The 16,838-nt window shown below is 39.9% G+C and overlaps 1 protein-coding gene across 1 annotated transcript in view; it reads right to left on the bottom strand.

Annotated features, from left to right (window-relative positions):
- Positions 1–11,976: 11,976 nt before the first annotated feature.
- BCL2 (BCL2 apoptosis regulator) overlaps positions 11,977–16,838 on the bottom strand; it is a 96,582-nt gene continuing 91,720 nt past the window's right edge. The window contains exon 2 of the mRNA XM_085052066.1: positions 11,977–16,743. Coding sequence (XP_084908192.1) covers positions 16,609–16,743 — 135 coding nt within the window. The 3' untranslated portion in view covers positions 11,977–16,608. The remainder of the gene's footprint in view (positions 16,744–16,838) is intronic.

Here is a 16,838-nt window from a genome sequence, read left to right as displayed (position 1 = left end):
AAATGAAACAACTTTTTTTTGTTTAGTTTTTCATTTTCTTGTATCCAGGAGGCTCTGCAGGTTTTGAGTCATCTACCTTGAGAACGGGAAAAGCAGAGTAGGGGCAAGGTTGTGCTCTGCTGCCTGTGTGTGGAAAAACCCGTGGGCATTCAGTTTTCTGTTGTGCAGAGCAGTAAACCATGTTATGGCTGAAGCAGGAGGCAGGGGAACAAAACCAGCAGCAGGCAGGGGCTTAATTGTTGCCTTTAATGACAAGTAAGTACTCTGAAGATTTTTGTGGAATTGCCTAACTGAGCTTGCACCACAGTTTCTGGACGGTATTAATCCCCGGGCTGCCTCTTAAAACACGGACATGCATGAAAACAAACAAATGTTGAGACTGGCAATGGCTCCAGAGATGTTAACCCTGCTCCTTTTTGTCAGTTAAACTGACAAGCCAGATAAGAAGAGCCGGTGTTGGTATCGTCTCTTGCATAACAAACCACTCTCGACAAAAGAAGCAGCCTCCTGTCAAACGAATTTCCTTTACAACTGCCGAGGGGACTATTTTTAGTTTCATCTGCCATTCTTTACTCCTTAATCATCAGCTTCGCTTTTTCTCAGTTTTTCTCCCTTTTCCCCCTGCACAGCTAGCTGTGATACCAGGTACAGCTGATAATCGGCGGCAGAGGAGGGCACTGGGCTCTCGGCTGCTCCCTGTTAACCTGTGTCTGCATGGGATGCTGCCTGCCTTGCCATGTTGAGCTCAGCTCTGGCCTGTGTTTCCAGAGAGAGGCAAACAGACCACCCTGAACCTATACGAGGGATGTCAAAGACCAGCAAGTGAATGAGATCAATTCTTGCCAGGAGAGGGATGTTTAGCTTAGGCTCTGTTCAGAAAACATGCTTTAGGTTGCAGTAGTAGAGCTATGAATGTCCAGTGCTGAAGTGACATCACAGGCATACTGCATCAAACAGCAAATTTTTCATATACCATTGGCAAAGCAAGGCAGAGCCTGGCTTTTCCACTGAAAATAAAATTAAAGTGCTTTGGGAATGACAGTGTTTATTTCGTTGGTCTTGACTCTGAGGTGCTGGCTGCTTTTCCTTTTGGTCTGCTTGAGCCAGTGCATGTTTGTAGCTCAAGCAGCAGAATGATTCTTGTCTTCTGGCTGGGCTATAAAACAGCAGTTCTGCCTATCTGCAGCCCATTAGAGATTTTGTAGTGCTATTTGCAAGGCTAAGAGATTCTTAAGGCTTTAGTCATTCAGGAAGCAACACTGCTTTGCTCAGTTGTGCACAGTAATTCAGTCAGGTCCATCATCCTCCCAGCATATTTCTAAAGCCTAATTCAAGTGGGTTTTTATGTATTCTATACCTTCTTCCTCCACAGTACGCAAAAGCTTTGGATAATGAATGGTTTCATGCCCGTGGTGCTTCTGTAAAGTACAAGTTTTATACCCATTTTATAGCTGGATTTGAGGAACACAAAGGCAAAGAGAATAGCCCAGAGTTAAGAGGGAAGTCTCTGGCAGCAGAGGAAATTATTATTCTGTCACCTGAGAGAATTTAACAGTACTGAAGTTAGTGTAATAGCTGACCTTTTCCAGGGAAGTGCCACAATTCTTACAAAGAAGGTATCACTAGAAATGGTCAAATATTTTTACCACCACTATTTTCTTAACAAATATGAGTTTTCAATTTATACAAGATGTTTGCAGAAAATGTATTTATTTTAAGAAAGTAGAGTAAAATTTATTGGATTCGAACAAAAAGGACTTAATTTATAATGTAAATATTCCAACTGGTCTTTTCCCCTAGTATACAAAACAAAAACACCAACCCCCCCTCCCAAAAAAAAAAAAAAGAAGAAGAAGAAGAAGAAGACCTGAGAAAAAAGCAAAAAACAGACCTGGTTTCGCCAGTGGAATGAGAATGCAAATTTACTGTTGATGGAAAAATAAAAGCTACATCTTTTCTTCAGGCTTTCCTCCAGTCCCAGTCGTTTCTTTTTGTCTTTTGGGTATGAATGACTAGTGCAAGTGTGACCAGTCTCCTTAGCCCTAAAAAACATGCACAGCACTTTGAACACTCATGAACCAAGGAAAGTGAGAGGGAGGGAGCTGGGAAGAGGTCTTATGGCTGGTGACAGAGGCTCTTTGTGACTTTGGCTGCTTTACTGTCCAGTACAACAGGGATCTCCTTAGCACTTTTTGCTGGTTCACCTCCTTCCACTGCCTGGGTCCTCTTGGTGCAGTAGCCCTGGAATTCATGCACCTCTACTAGGATCCACCTGGTGTAATCCCAGTCTATGTATAGCAGAATTATTCATGGGCTTCTCAAGGGTTGGTTACCCCTGGCTGTGGCATACACCACAGTGCAGCCTACAGTCTGACATAAAACTGTTCCTGCTTTTCTTTTCCCAATATACGATTGCTTTTGACAGTGTAACTCTTTACTTTCAGCTTCCATTATCATGACATTTGTGAAAATCTATTTTGGATTCCGCTCTTTTCAAATCTCTGAACTAGATTTTGGTTTAGGAGCTGGTAGTGGGGAAAACATTAAAAGCAAGATTGGTTTTGTATTTTTGAAGATGCTTGAAAGTCTGCCAGAGAGCTGTCAGGTTAGTGATGGCTTGTGACATGTAAAAGCAGACAAGCAAGGGTTCATAATAATTCAAGATCTGTTGAAAACCAGTTTGAAACATGGCTAGCAGTGAGGGTTTTTTTTAAGAGAAAATTTCATTGTGGGTGTTCAGGCTCAGAAGTGTATTTCAGCCCTTGCTGGGAGAAAAAGCTTGTGACTTTAGCTTCATGTGCGTCCTTTGGATTTTGCCTCTCTTGCTCAGATTTCCAGTGTTTTCATCCCAGTTCATCTCTTGCCCAGGCTCCTGGCAGGGACACTGCTCTTAGGTGTCTGCACACATGGAGTCCTCATTTCCCTGCTGCCTGGGTATGTGGGGCCTTTCTTTTATGCATTTATCCACTTGTTCAGTAGTCCACTTCCCTGCCTCTGTAGCCTTTTGTTGTTCTACAAAAAGGAGCAGTTGAATCTTCTGGATCAGTGGTGTGAGAAGTAGCAAGAAACTTCGTGGTGAAGAACCTAGAAAAAAATAATTTAGGTTCCACCGGGTGAAGAGGGCCTGACCTTCAAAATTTCCCACGGAAACGTTAAGAGGATTTGGGCAAAGATCTCAGGAAGAAATGAGAACTCTGCTTTCAGAATGGCCATGAAATGAGAAAGCCAAAGAAAAAAACAAATTTTGCTCTCACACTGTGTGAAGGGCTCTCTGCTGAAGAATCACCAGCTGAATGCATATAAGAAGCCGCCAGCAATCATTAAGCTCAATTAACCGTATTCTTGTGCCCATGATAACATCTGTGGATTATTTAAACAAAGTGGTGGTGGGCAAGCAGGAGAGGAAAATTAAAGAAAAGAGGTTCTGCTGTGAACACTTGTACTACCATCACCCAAGCGACGCTGTAATACAGAAACTGGGTCAGAGACACCCTTCCCCCTCCATGCTGCTGTCAAAGTTATTTGAGTGTCTATTGAAGCCCTCACAATAGAAGAGTTTGGCTCCTGCATTTGCTAAGCAAAACTGATTTGTGTTTCTTGGTACAGAAAAAAACTGCTGGGTAATTTTCTGAGCAAGTACAATGTGGCAGTTCAGTAGATCCCTTAAAGCTGATTTCTTGGTGATTTGCTTTTCGTTTAATAAGACACCAATGCTTTTATTTAGCATTTCAAAACTGACATGCTGAATCTGTCTTTAGGAACCTTAAACCTCTTTCTTGCTTCTGTTACTTTTAGGACTGGCATTGGTAGTCTTCCTTCAAAGTCCGAAAGATTGTGGAAAGTCTCTTGAGAGGTTGTTTTGCTGATGATTTAAATCTAAGTTAATTTCTTTATTTGCTTCTGGGATAATGAAAGTCGAATATATTAGTTTGGAAGTGTGGCTTGGCTAGATTTAAACACAGTGCTCTTCTGGACTCTTCCCACTGCCCTTTTTTTTTTTTTTTAATCCTGTATTTGAGTTTTTCATCCTTGTTTACAGCTGTCCCATTAGCAGTCTCAGCCTTCCGGTGTGCTCTGTCTGCTCTGGGATTTTTCCATCTTGTTTTTCTGGCTTGTTTCAAAGAGTGCCAGTGGCTCTATCTTGTCCTGAAAAGTAAACCAAACTAAACTCGTGCTCATAAGGACAGTGTGCACAGGTTGTCAGTAAGCACAGAGCCTGGGTGTTTGGCTATAAGGAGAGATATTGTTTGGCAGTTATCGTAAGCCCTTATTCCAAAGGAGACATGAGTAAAGTGAAATAGCAGGGTCCAGAGCTTGAACCTGTTTTCTAATACTAATAAATTCTCTAATTTCACTTCCCCTCCCTGCTGTCCTCAGCATGAATTTTCTCAGAGTGAGCACATGTCCTCTCACACTTTCCCCCCTTACATAAAATGTCATTTATTTCCTGAAAATTGCTCAACTTGATGGAAAGTCTGGAAATGGCTGGGGGACTTAATTGGCCATGGAACCCTGAAAGATGTTTGGCCCATGGCTACTGGGAGTTGCACACCCTACATATTACATCATATGTTAAGGAGGCATGTTTGGGAGTGATGGAGGAGGAGATGAAACATAATTTCCTTTTTTTCTCTGTACTTCAGTCTACTCTCTGAACAAGGTATTTAATTGTTGTCAAGCAAAAAGGATAACCTTTATGGCCAATTATATCTTGCTTATTTCTGATTCTTTGTCTTATTGTGTGTTTAAAAAAAATTTTAAAAAGGAAACAATACCGTGGTTTGTGAGTTAGTTTCAACAGTGAACATCTCTTGAGCTACCTTTCTTAACAGGCACATAATTATTTACGTTAACCTGTCTAACTTGCATCCATAGTACCAAGAAGAAGAAATAGAAATTCTTGCCATTCCACCTGATTGCCCAAATTTTGGGAGAAACTCAAGAAGGGAAGCTGTTTGCACCCTGAAGTCTGGTGGCAGAATGACTTCTCTTGTTATCAAGGCTAATCACTTTCCAGCCCTGTCTCTGGAAAATCCTCTATTGGTAATAATCAAGTCAGTACATATGACATAGTTTTCTGACAGAACAATATTTCTTAATAATTTAGTAGCATGGTGCACACACAAAAACAGAGTTATAATTAGCTCTCATCCCTAAAGTTGGAAGAGCTTTTCAGTTCATTGGAGGCTGCTGGCCAATTCTCTTATCTAATTGGATGAAGTTCCTACTTTCTCCCATTTGTATAATGTCTGCTTTTACACAAAGTCATTAAGTGCAGCTGTACTCCAAATTTATAACAACAGCCCCAGTGAAGAGGCAGAAGTTTAATAGCTGTTCTGTTCTCTCTTTTTCATGTGATCTCAATCCATTTTGGTGGTTGATGTGTGCCCAAACATCTATCCTTAGCACCTAATTCTACCCCCTCCAGCTTTTTATTATGAATTATCTTAATAATTAGAACCCAGACAAATTGCATAAGATTGATCTGTCTGTTTTGAAACTGGAGCGTTTACAGCGTGCTTTCAAGGAAGATGGATTTAAAGCAATTATTTGCTTCTGTGAGGCATACAGAAGTGATTTTTCCCCTTCGTTTTAAAGCTGGCATTAAGATGGAATCACATAATTGCCACACTATTCTTTAAATGTTCAGGGACATTAAACTGGTTATACAGGTAGAATAGCAGCATCAAAGATAACATATCAAGGTTTTTCATTTAGATGGACTTTTGGACAAAATAAATACATTTTAAACCAAACAACCCCCCCTTTTGTCAGTCTGACTGCTTCTTTTCTCATGTTGCTGTGTGTAATTTTGAATGTCTACTTAGCTGAGTATACAGAGTAATAGAAAGTCTTCATTTGCCAGAACTCAAATTTTTCTTACAGTGCTGCCTACATATATTCAAATCACATTCACAAAGAAAGATTTACTGCACTCTTCCAGCAATACAGATATATCATTACTAGTATATCATTAGTATTAAAAGTGATTTTATAACTGCTATGGATGTTTTTCTTCCACTGGAGAACTATTCCAAGGTTTACTGGGGAACTTCCAGCTATATAATTTCCTTTTCTTGCTGTGTTCCATCTTCCCATCAAACAAGGGAGGCTGGAGGAGAGAGGCAAACTCCAGGAAAAATTTTTTTCACAGCACTGATTGTTTCATGAGGACACATATCTGTGAGGATAAATGCTCTCTGTCATATAGCCAGTGATGGGGAGATGTGGCTAACAATAAGGATGACATTCTTTGGTGCTGGGGACTGAACTTACAGCTGTGTATGTGCACACATCTGCAGCACAAAAGAGGAGAGACAGCAAAGAGGCAGAGTGAGACACCATTGGAGGGACTCAGAGGGACTTCCTCCTAAGGAGGAACTACTGAACCTGGCTTGATCTTCTTCTACCTCAAAGTCTTCTTTCAGTTCAAGTATTCATGAAGAGGTGCCAGAGCTGAACATTTTGTTTCTATTCCTGTGAGTGTATAAAAATTGAGCAGTGTTGTAACCAAGTCCTTGTCAAGAGACTTTTACAGCAAAGTTGGCAAAATTCATGAGTGCAGGTTGAATATCAGTCTTCTCAATAATGACACCAAGAGGTAGTTTAATTCTCTGTTCTAATATAAAACTTAATCTTAGCATGAGTCACAAGTAGTTTTGACTGATAAATGTCTCTAATCAAAAACCGAAATCTGCGAACATCTCTTGTTTTCAGATAATTGGCTCCATCCGTAGACACATTCCGTCGTGATCTCAATTCCTGCATAGACAAATATAATACATGGGCATTCTTCTTGTATAGAATCCCATAACTTTTGTTGTCTCCACTGGGGCTGCTGCTCCACATATGCATAAGATAAGCTTGTCTGACATTCATACGTGAGAACATTTAGGTCTTTTCTACCCAATAAAGATGATGTCTTCTAAGTGTGCAAGCCTATTTTTATAGGAAATATTTATGGATTAAAAATACTCTTATAATGCTGGAACATTTGTTTTGGCAGCTACAGTCATCATAGGTACATCATTAAATTTACAACAGTAGCTGCTCTCTGCTAATTTTGTAATGTTTTGACAGAACTTAAGACATGAATGTATGTTTGTACTACTAGTCATCGATGAATCATACCACCTAATTGGATGGGTCAAGAAGATAAATAGATGTGGTCTTTGGGAAGTGAAAATGGCTTCTTTCATTTGTGACTTTGAGTTTGTTTGTACACTGCTTTTGTTGGAAGTAGCAATTTTTGATGGGGATTATGGAAAAAGCAGTGACTTATTTTCCTAACACTTGAGTGAGTGGTGACAGTTGTTGGAGGATGTGATGACAGAAGAAAAGCAGGTTTTAATTTTGGTTTTGAAGTGGGTGGGGGTGGGCAAGTGGATACTCAAGACACATTAATGAAATTATGTTGACAACTGTTAAGTGTGAAGTCTGTCATGTATCTCATTGCAATGAATGTGGCTTTATGAGAAAACGGCATTGGAGACATCTGTGCAATTGTCAGCTGTAATTAAAGGATGATTCAGCAGTGGACATACAGTTGAAAATGAAGGACAGGACAATTTTTTTTATGTGGGTGTGTATACTTCTGTTTGCCAAAAGTGACATATTTTTTTAACTAGCTATTTCTTTCCAAGTATCTACTAAAAAAAAAAAAGACCTAATTTCTTCTTTTTTTTTGTTTAAAATAAGATTTCTGCAGTAGGAGAGAACTTGAACATTTTAAGGCAAGCAAATGGAGACTTTTTGATCATACCCTTGTTGGTGGCATTCAGGAGATGCATAGAGAAATCACTTACAGAAAGACTTGGGAAAGCATGAGGTAAAACATCACTTGTCAAGCAAGCAAAATAAACGAAGAAAGGGATACTGCTTAGAGCAGGGCACATCTCTGCTTGCACATGCCACGCTCACTTGTAATACGTGTTGCAGCTGTGTATTATGGACCATTTTCCTAATACTTTTCTCACTGTACTACAGATTCTGATGCTGCTTTCAAAGGGACTTGCAAGGGACAGCTGGGTTTTCTTCTCATAAGGGATGAGCAATATTTGGGATGGCTGCCTGGTCTTTTCCCCAGCCACATGGCTGCCCACCACTGTCAACCTGAACTTAAGAAAAGTAAACATACTTGAAGAAAGACCCAGGCTTTTCTCAGGTAGTTGAATAGCCTTGTGTAGCAGTTCAAGCTGTTCTACAGCTATCAATGACTCCACTTCCAGTGCAAGTACTAAAATATCTCTGCCTAGCTCCAATTCATGTTGATGGGAGGCTCCCAGGAGATGATGATGGGAGTAGTCCTCAAGTGGGTAGCATGTTTTGAAAAATGTGTGATGTGAAAAGGAGACTAGGTCTATCTGAACCTTGGATGATGTCTCATCTCATGTTAGAGGTAGCTGCAAAAATTTTTCTTTTTAGGCTTCTTGAATATCTTTCATGACCTCTGGACCGCCCTTCCTTTCCCCCTCCATCTTGGCAGAAAGCAAGGAAGCAACTACAATGTAACAGCACTGACATCTAATTCCAGAACTGGAAGCTGTTATTTGGATGTAACTGGAAGCAATGGCATTTGTCCTTGGTTAAAGACTGATTTTGTGTCCCTAATGAAAACACTGGGATAAAGAATCATGCTGATTTGGGTGGTCAGCAGCTGGAGTGACGAGCTTATTAGGTACATGGTCTGTGAGGTGAAGGAGTGAGGAGGAGCTGAAAATTAGCATCTTTCTTTGAAATACATCTGTTTCTTTTCCATGGCCACGTTTTTCAAGTGTAAAAGGTATCAGCTTCTTTTAAGTTGCGAGCTGGAGGAAGCTGTGCCTGCTGCTAGCAGTAAATGAGTTACTTAATGGGGAGAATGTTTGCAAAGCCTGGAGAGAAATAACAGCTGCTTTTTTAAGTGAAAAAAACCCCAACCCTATAACATTTCAAAACTGTAGCAAGATCGGGGATTTTTTTTTTTAAAGGCCTGGATGAAAGGAAATTAGTAATGTGTAGGGGGTGCTGAGTGGCCCAGGCACCTCACCTGTTTTATTCCTAGCTGTAGAGGGAATTCAAAGTTTGACACCAGATGTAAAGCAAACCCCGAGCCACATGAACTACTAGCCAGCTTCCTTCAGCAACATTAATTTACAGTCTCATGAGAGAACGCTTTGGTTTGCTGCCAGTTTTGACTTCAAGCAGAATTGTCGGAGGACAGAGCAGTGCAGGCAGTGGTCCCTTTCAGGCCACGGCATCTGGGCACTGGAGCAGACAGCCCAGGCTCCTGGCTGGGCTCCGATGCAAACATTACAGAGCATGTCTGTGCCCCAGCTCCCTGCTGAAAGGCAGCATTAATTATCCTGCAGCTCCATGGCTCTGCTCCGCCTGCCTGCTGGATTACAGGGTGCTGGCATCTTTACACTGTGGCAGTGGGCTTGCCAAAACTCGCCTCTGAGGTTGGCTGACGTGCTTGGCATTGCTGGGCCCTGCCAGTGGGTTCCTTGCTTGTTTGCTGGGAGGATGGCAGTGGAGGTGGCTCAGGCCAGGAAGTGGAGCAGTTTAGCTGGTCTCTGTGGTTTGCCATTTGCAGTGATGAGGGTGGTGAGGCACTGAACAGGTTGACTAGAGAAGTTGTGGATACCCCATCCCTGGAAGTCTTTGAGGCCAGGGGCTGTGTGCAACCTCATCTAGTGGAAGGTGTCCCTGGCTGTGGCAGGGGTTCGACTAGATGATCTTTGAAGACCCCTCAGTACCCAAACCATTCTATGATTCTGTGAAAGGCTGTGCAGTTTGAATGCTAAGCATTCATGCTTGGGCAACTAGAGGTATGTGCTGTCACACTAGTGACTTCGAGGGTTGAATCCAGAAGCAAGAGGCTTTTTGATGAGTGACTTGTTTTCAGGGTATTTTTGAGTAAACTTTTAGTAAATCAGGGATGATTATTTCCACTGCAGTAGTAATGAAGTCTAGGGTTTTTTGTCTCTGTCACCTGTGGCTTTATAAGGCTTTGCATCAGTACTCTCTGTTCCAAATGCACACTTTCAGTTTTATGAGCAATTGTTTGAGAACGAATTTTCACCACAATCAAGGCATTGTATTCCCACTAATGTGGTTGTGCTTGTAAGAAGAGTTCTGGAGGACAAACACAGAAGAGGGCAGGCTGATAAATTTCTCCAGGATATCCAAGAGGTAACTCAGCACATTTAAAATGAGCTGCACAGGTCAGTACCAGAATAGGTATCCCTATCGGAGGGGAAGAGGCATCTTCTGGTTGAACTAATCCAGAAACACTTCTCAGTATATGGCAGGATAGCAAGAAGTGTGTCTGTACCTTAAAAGTCAGTTTCCTGCAGAGCACAAATCTTGACTCCACGGTCTTTTGCCCTGAGTAAAATGTCCTCAGAGACAGTTCTTGATACCAAAAAGTTAGTTCCAAGCAGAAGGCTGGCTCCTCCAAGGGTCAGGTGTTATGTGAAACTTAAATGCCTTGCAGTTGGTACCCAGCCATTCCTAGCGGAATGAACTTCACTTTGTACCACTTGTAGACTCCCATTAAATATTTAACAGCTGTGGAGAACAAAAGCAGCAGCTATAGGTGCTCCAGGATGGAGAGCCTGGTGCCGCAGAAGGACAACAGCATGCTGCTACTTGTGCAGCTTCAGTGGAGACTTACAGTGCTTGAAACCATTCAGGAATGTTTTGAGAAGAGAGCTTTCTGGTTTTGGCCCAGCAAAACTTTATTTTTTTAGGGTGCTCCTACCTATTTTTTAGACAGCCAAAACCCACCTTAGTTATCAGGTCTAATGTTAATTTTGTCTTTATCCTCTTCAGACCTCTTCTGTTCTTGCCATCCACTCACTGTGTTTGGTTCCAGTGGTAAGGTAAGCATTTAATCATGGGTGCTATTAGAATTTTAGAAAAATTGTAGTCATCTGACTGGGCAGAAAGAGGAGAACCACTGAACTAATTTACCTCTTTTTGCTGAACTCCCTGTGGAAACTTAATTCCATCTTCCTTTGTAAGGTTTTAAGTAGGAAAAAAGCAGCGCTGGGACTGCTTTCCCCCAAGTCCTTGTCTTCTTTTTTCACAAAATAATGGCAGAGAGAAATGGTAGCACTTGCCCTACTGCAATGTGGTTTACCTTCTACCTTGTACAGGATTTGGTAACCTTGCTGTCTGCTGGACAGTTAAATCCCAGAGCCCAGAGGACAGAGTCCATGCATTACATTCTGTTGCTGTTGCTGCTTCTTTCAGTTCCAGGCTGACTTCTGCCACCTTCATGGACACAGACAGAGGGGTGGATGTTTTGCACATGTGCCTGAAATGTGCTTGAAAAGCATTAAACTACTAATTTCAGGCATTCACTAAAAGTGCACACACTTGGCTGCAAAACCCACTCAAGAAGCTGGGTAAATTCTCAGAGTAGTTAAATACTCGTTACATGAACACATTTAGCTATGTTCTACCTGAGTTAAAGCCACAAAAAGTAAGAGGCAGCCACTGTGAATCGAGGGCCAGTTAACACGAGTTTGTCAGAAGCAAAATACCTAAACACTTTTTGGAAACTGGTCATAACTGCAGGAAACCTTCAGCAGTAACAAAAATATTTCTTTTGCTCCTCTTGAAACTTGCTAATGTGCATTTCCAGCTCCTGTCTGCAAGAATGAAAAGCAGTTTTAGTAAACAAATAGAAGAGCCTTGCTGCACTTCCTACAAGACATCAAACAAAGGGGGAAGCAGAAAGGGTGACACTATCCTTGGATCCCAAAGCACAGCCTACAACTGAGAGATGTATTTCACACAGCAGCAGCTACTCAAACCTGGGCCACTGCACCTTCATGAACGAGCCTGGTGAGTAGTGGCCAATGCTGAGCAGAACAGGTGAACAGAACTATCAGGAAGGAAACGCTGTGTGTAATTTATGGGATTGCACTCGAAATATTTGAGTAATTTTTTATCAACACATCCTGAACAATGCAAATGGAAAACAAGTATCTCACAGTGTGCTTTTATTATTTTTTCACAATATAAACTAGACAGACATGGAGAGTTTAATGGCAGCATGTTCTTATAACATTTTAAAGACAAAGAACAACATAATCATATTAAATGATGATAAACTGACAAACTACATTACCATACATACATCATCCAAAGGTACTGGATAAACAATATCTGCTTATGTACATTTATGCTGGTGATAATTAAAATTCAAATATTCAGAAGAAAAAGAAAAAAAAAACTATTTAAATTATAAAAATATATAGTTTTTGTGTGGAACTCTTAATGCTGTATTACCTTTTGAAGATCATTTAATTGTGTGATGAAGCTGCATTAACTTAGTATAGAAGTGTGATTTAAACCAAATACAGATTAAATTAGCTCTTTTGTCTTCCTCGTATTTAGCCTTGTTGGAAAAAGAGATAGAAATGAAAAATAAAGATGGGCTTTTGGAATGAGAAAGAATTTTTATACCCATAAATTAAAATATGTATAACTTTTTCAGATAGTACTGAGCCATAAACTCATAATCTGAATGAATCATTTTGTGAGATTCTTCAGAGATGGAGAGAGGAAAAAGAAGAAAAGCTTTAAACATGGTACTTCATTATACTTTGAATCAACAGGACGTCTAGGTTTGTGAAGTGGAGTGCATGTGAACAGCTAAGCAGTGTCATGCTTCAGGGTCAAAGCATGCAGTCCAGACTCTCGCTGCCTCAGTGGGGAGGCTGCGTGGACTGGGGGGACTGGGACTGTGCTCTTTGAACTGCATCACCTTCGTGTTGCCTTCACACATCTGGTTTCAGACTCCTTTTTTCAAAATTGTTCCTTCTTAGTGCAAACCTACTCACGCTATATAATGCCCAATCACAACAGCAAACCAATGAACCCTTATGGACTTGATAATTTTATAATAATTTACAAATAATTTTGTAATTGCAAATTTTTAGTAATTGTAGCCATGTAGAGCACACATTTGTAGCTGCTTTGAGTTAACAGTTATTTTCAGACCATCTTGGGTGAACTCCTGCAACATATGAAACGGAAGATTTTCTTACATACCAATGTCATTCTCCATATCTTCCAGCTCCCTTCCTCATCTGTATATTGTCTGTTATCTCGACAGCCCCATTAGTCCTTCAGTGGATCCAGTGCTTGTTCCATTAAAAAATGTCCTCTGTATCACCTTTAATTTTAGAATAATAATTGCAGAATTTTTTCATCTATTCCTAAATTATTGATTTATAACAGATCTTACGTGATCTTATAGATTATTTTTTCAGAGGCAAAATGTTTTTCTACTTTATTTTCTTAAAAAATGGAGCGAAGAAGAATTAAGGACACCTAAACTGAATATAGCAAAATCCAGTACTTCTCTTCAATGCCTATGCATTTGCTGTTTTAAAAAAGATTGCCTTAAGCATTAACAAAGTTTTATAGTGAAAAATAATTGTGGGGTCTCTGTAAGCTTTTTCTTTGCCCATACATCATCCTTTTTCATTGCAAAGGATGAAAGATAAACAAATTCTGGGTAACACTCATTTATAACCAGGGAGGTATTTCAGTGATCTCTCTGTTTCCCCTCCACTTCTTGACCTTTTCCTTCTTTTTTGACCTCCGATTCTCCACACCTAAACACTTCAGAAGTGTCCCTCCTTTCAATTTTTTTAAAATTATTTTATTTTTATTTTTCAATTTGGATGTGGTGGGAGTGGTCAAATGTCTGTATATATATAGAGAGAGAGTAACAGAGGATGGGCTTTCACTGAAGCATAGTCTTTGAGCATGGAAGTCTGTAAGGCATTTTGTGGAGAAAAAAATCTTACATGGAAGTGTAATGAATAGTAGGAAAGACAGGAATTATTGCAAAAGAAATGCATGAGTGAGAAGAGAGGATTTTATTTAAGAAGTTCAAGCTTTTATATACATTCAATGTTTCTAATATGTTTTCTTAATAAATGTATTATCAACTATCATTATACCTAATGCAGCCACAATATTGTACTATTCTGCAGTCAGGATGGGAAAACTCCATTAGCTCTTTAATTCAAAATAAAATCATCAACAGTCATCATGACTCTTCTTTTTGCCTGGTACTAGCAAATACACTGGGAAGTCCAGTGAGTAGACACAACAGAACACAAAATCCTCAGTATTTATTTAATTGTGTATCATGTGTCATCTTCATATTATTTCTAAAGCAGCTTTAAAAAACTTTAGCCATTGGAAGGTATTAAAAACAAAAACCCCATTCAAATTATCCTGGTATTATAGCAGCACTGGAATTTATATTTTTACTACTTTTGACAATGTAAACCTTTAATAAAATAAACAATATTGAAACAATTTGAGGTCTAATAGTTCATAAACTTTAATGGGCATATTGGCACAAATTGAAACGAAGATGAGATTGTGAAATGAAACATTAGCTCAATACCAGCCAATTCAAGTTGTGCAATTGGCTGCAGACAAATTCAACTTGTAAGCTGAGAAAAAAAAAACAAAGCCCACACTCAATCCACAATACTCCTCAGTTCCTCTGATTTGAAATATTTTTCATACAAACCCTACATGAGCATGCCCATCTCTGAAAGCACTGCAGGTACGTTTTGTTTGATTGTGGGATTTTTGCTTTTCCTTTAATCAAGCATAGTTCACATTTTTGTGTTCTTAGAAATATTTCCTTTCTACATTTCTATAAAATTAAGTAATTTCAAATCTGAAATGTAAGCTCGCTCCATCTTTGCTCATACAAAGTGTAGGTGCCACGACTAAATAGCAGTAAAAATGCTGAGATGTACAACTCTTTAAAAAAACAACCAAACATAAAAGCAGCTTTGAAGACACAACATCAACTACAGCCTTAACATTGAACATATTACATTCCCGAGTTACTGGAGATATTTTGCATATAATGCCACAAAGTTATTCAGCTGAAATCTTGAGGTTGGAGCTACAGTTTATTCACTGTATGTTTTTCACCCTTTGAGCACTTACGTATTGTACGGTACATTTTATCCAGAGCTTTGCAATCTTTCCTTTTGTATCTGGATGTCCATTTACCCACAAATCCCAGATTTCCAAAGTTTCATAGAAAAAATAGAAGCGCAGGACTTAAAACATTTGAAGCTGGACATTTCCATGCCTCAGAGCAGCCCGTGGGACTCGACGCTTCAGAGTCTTCAGTTTCCAGGCGACTCCTGGCCCCCGTCAAGCTCATGGAAAGCCCTGCTTTAAAAGGCATTGACACATCTGGTTTCAGAACACAGGTCTGTTTATAAAACTGTATTATGTACTCTGCATTAATTTCACTTGCGTTGCATTTTGTAACACGAGCAGATGACTTCACACCTCCCACTCCCCCTTTTTCTTCACCCTGTTTTCACTCGAGATGACAGTAGGCACCTGCACAAGCAAGGTGTCAAAGAGTCTCTGTCCAGAGAGAGGATTTTAAGTTTCTTCATCATCTTTTCTTCTGTCGACAGTCTTAGGAAATTATTAGCATGAAATTATTTTGAGGGTGAGGGGCAGGATGATAAATTTCACTTTCCTTTCCTGTTATGAAAATGAACTTAATTTTGGTGTCTAGTTTGATAAACAAGGATAGTCAGAGCTAATCTGTAACTTAGCTGAGGTCTGCTTTTTGCCAAATAAAATTAAGATCTTTTTCAACTTTCAGGGATTTAGAAACCACATCTAATTGGTTTCAAACCCCCAGAGGAACTCTGTAAGTAAGCAGGATCAGTTGCAGATATGAGCCCACTAAAGTGGGACACAGGTCAGGTCTTCAGACTCCAGCTCTGCTCTGTTGAAGCAGGCACTTAAGGTCTCCTGATGTTTCGATGTCAGTAGCCACAAAAAACATTTTGCTGCTGAGAAAATCATTGGAACAGCAATTTCCTGCGAGCCCCAAAGATTTAACTTCACACTTCTATTAAAAAAAATGTTGACATGTATTGTGTGGGTATTGTGATTATGATGTGATGGCAGAACTGGTAACTTTAAAACTCATGTTTAAAAGGCAATCATATTTCCAACTGCTCTCCTGTAGGGATAGCTGAGTGTCCTTCAAGAAGTTTCTGTCTTGACTCCACATATGTACCATGCTGAATTGTTTACTACATCAGTTCTTGCCAGCAGGACAGGGTGAGAACTTTGTTCATGCTGACCTTGTCTTTCAGATCCCTCCTGGAAAATGCTAGGAAAATCAACACAATTTGGCAGGCTTTAGCAGCTCAAGTAACTGCCCTTGTAAGTGTAAGCAGGTAGGTCTTTGTCAGTATATTCGCTCTTCAGAGATAAAATAATCCAGCCAGCGGCATTAATAAAAAAAAAAAGAACGTAAAAGACTCTGGGGCTCATTAAAGTTAAGAATAACAACATGATGTGATGACAGATACAACTTGCTGAGGTTCTGAAAATAGCAGGTTAAAATGTAAATATCTTTTAATAAATAATTTTCCGGCAATGTAAAAATAAATGATATTTCCTTTGGCAGTAATAGCTGATTTAATCTTTTGCTGGGAAGTTGCTTTGCTCATAAAATATCATTGTGCTACAGAAAAAAAAATATTATTTTGTTGTTTTGAAAGACTTTTGTAATCCACAATAAACTGGGTGACTCTACTTATGTCCAAGATAGGCGCCAAGAGTGATGCAAGCTCCCACCAGAACCAGACTCAGGATAGTCTTCAGAGAGATCCAGGAGAAATCGAACAAAGGCCTCATACTGTTGCCATACAACTCCACAAAGGCATCCTAGAAAGGGAAATAATGAGAAAAGGAATATGAGAATTGCAGTTACTGTTTTTTTGGGGAAGGGGGATGGGGAAATGAAGGCAACTTCTTCACCC

This window comes from Lichenostomus cassidix, chromosome 2 (genome assembly GCF_008360975.1).
Source record: "Lichenostomus cassidix isolate B80296 chromosome 2, HeHo_3.0, whole genome shotgun sequence".
Lineage (NCBI taxonomy): Eukaryota > Metazoa > Chordata > Aves > Passeriformes > Meliphagidae > Lichenostomus > Lichenostomus cassidix.
This window is presented reverse-complemented; position numbering and strand designations above follow the sequence as displayed.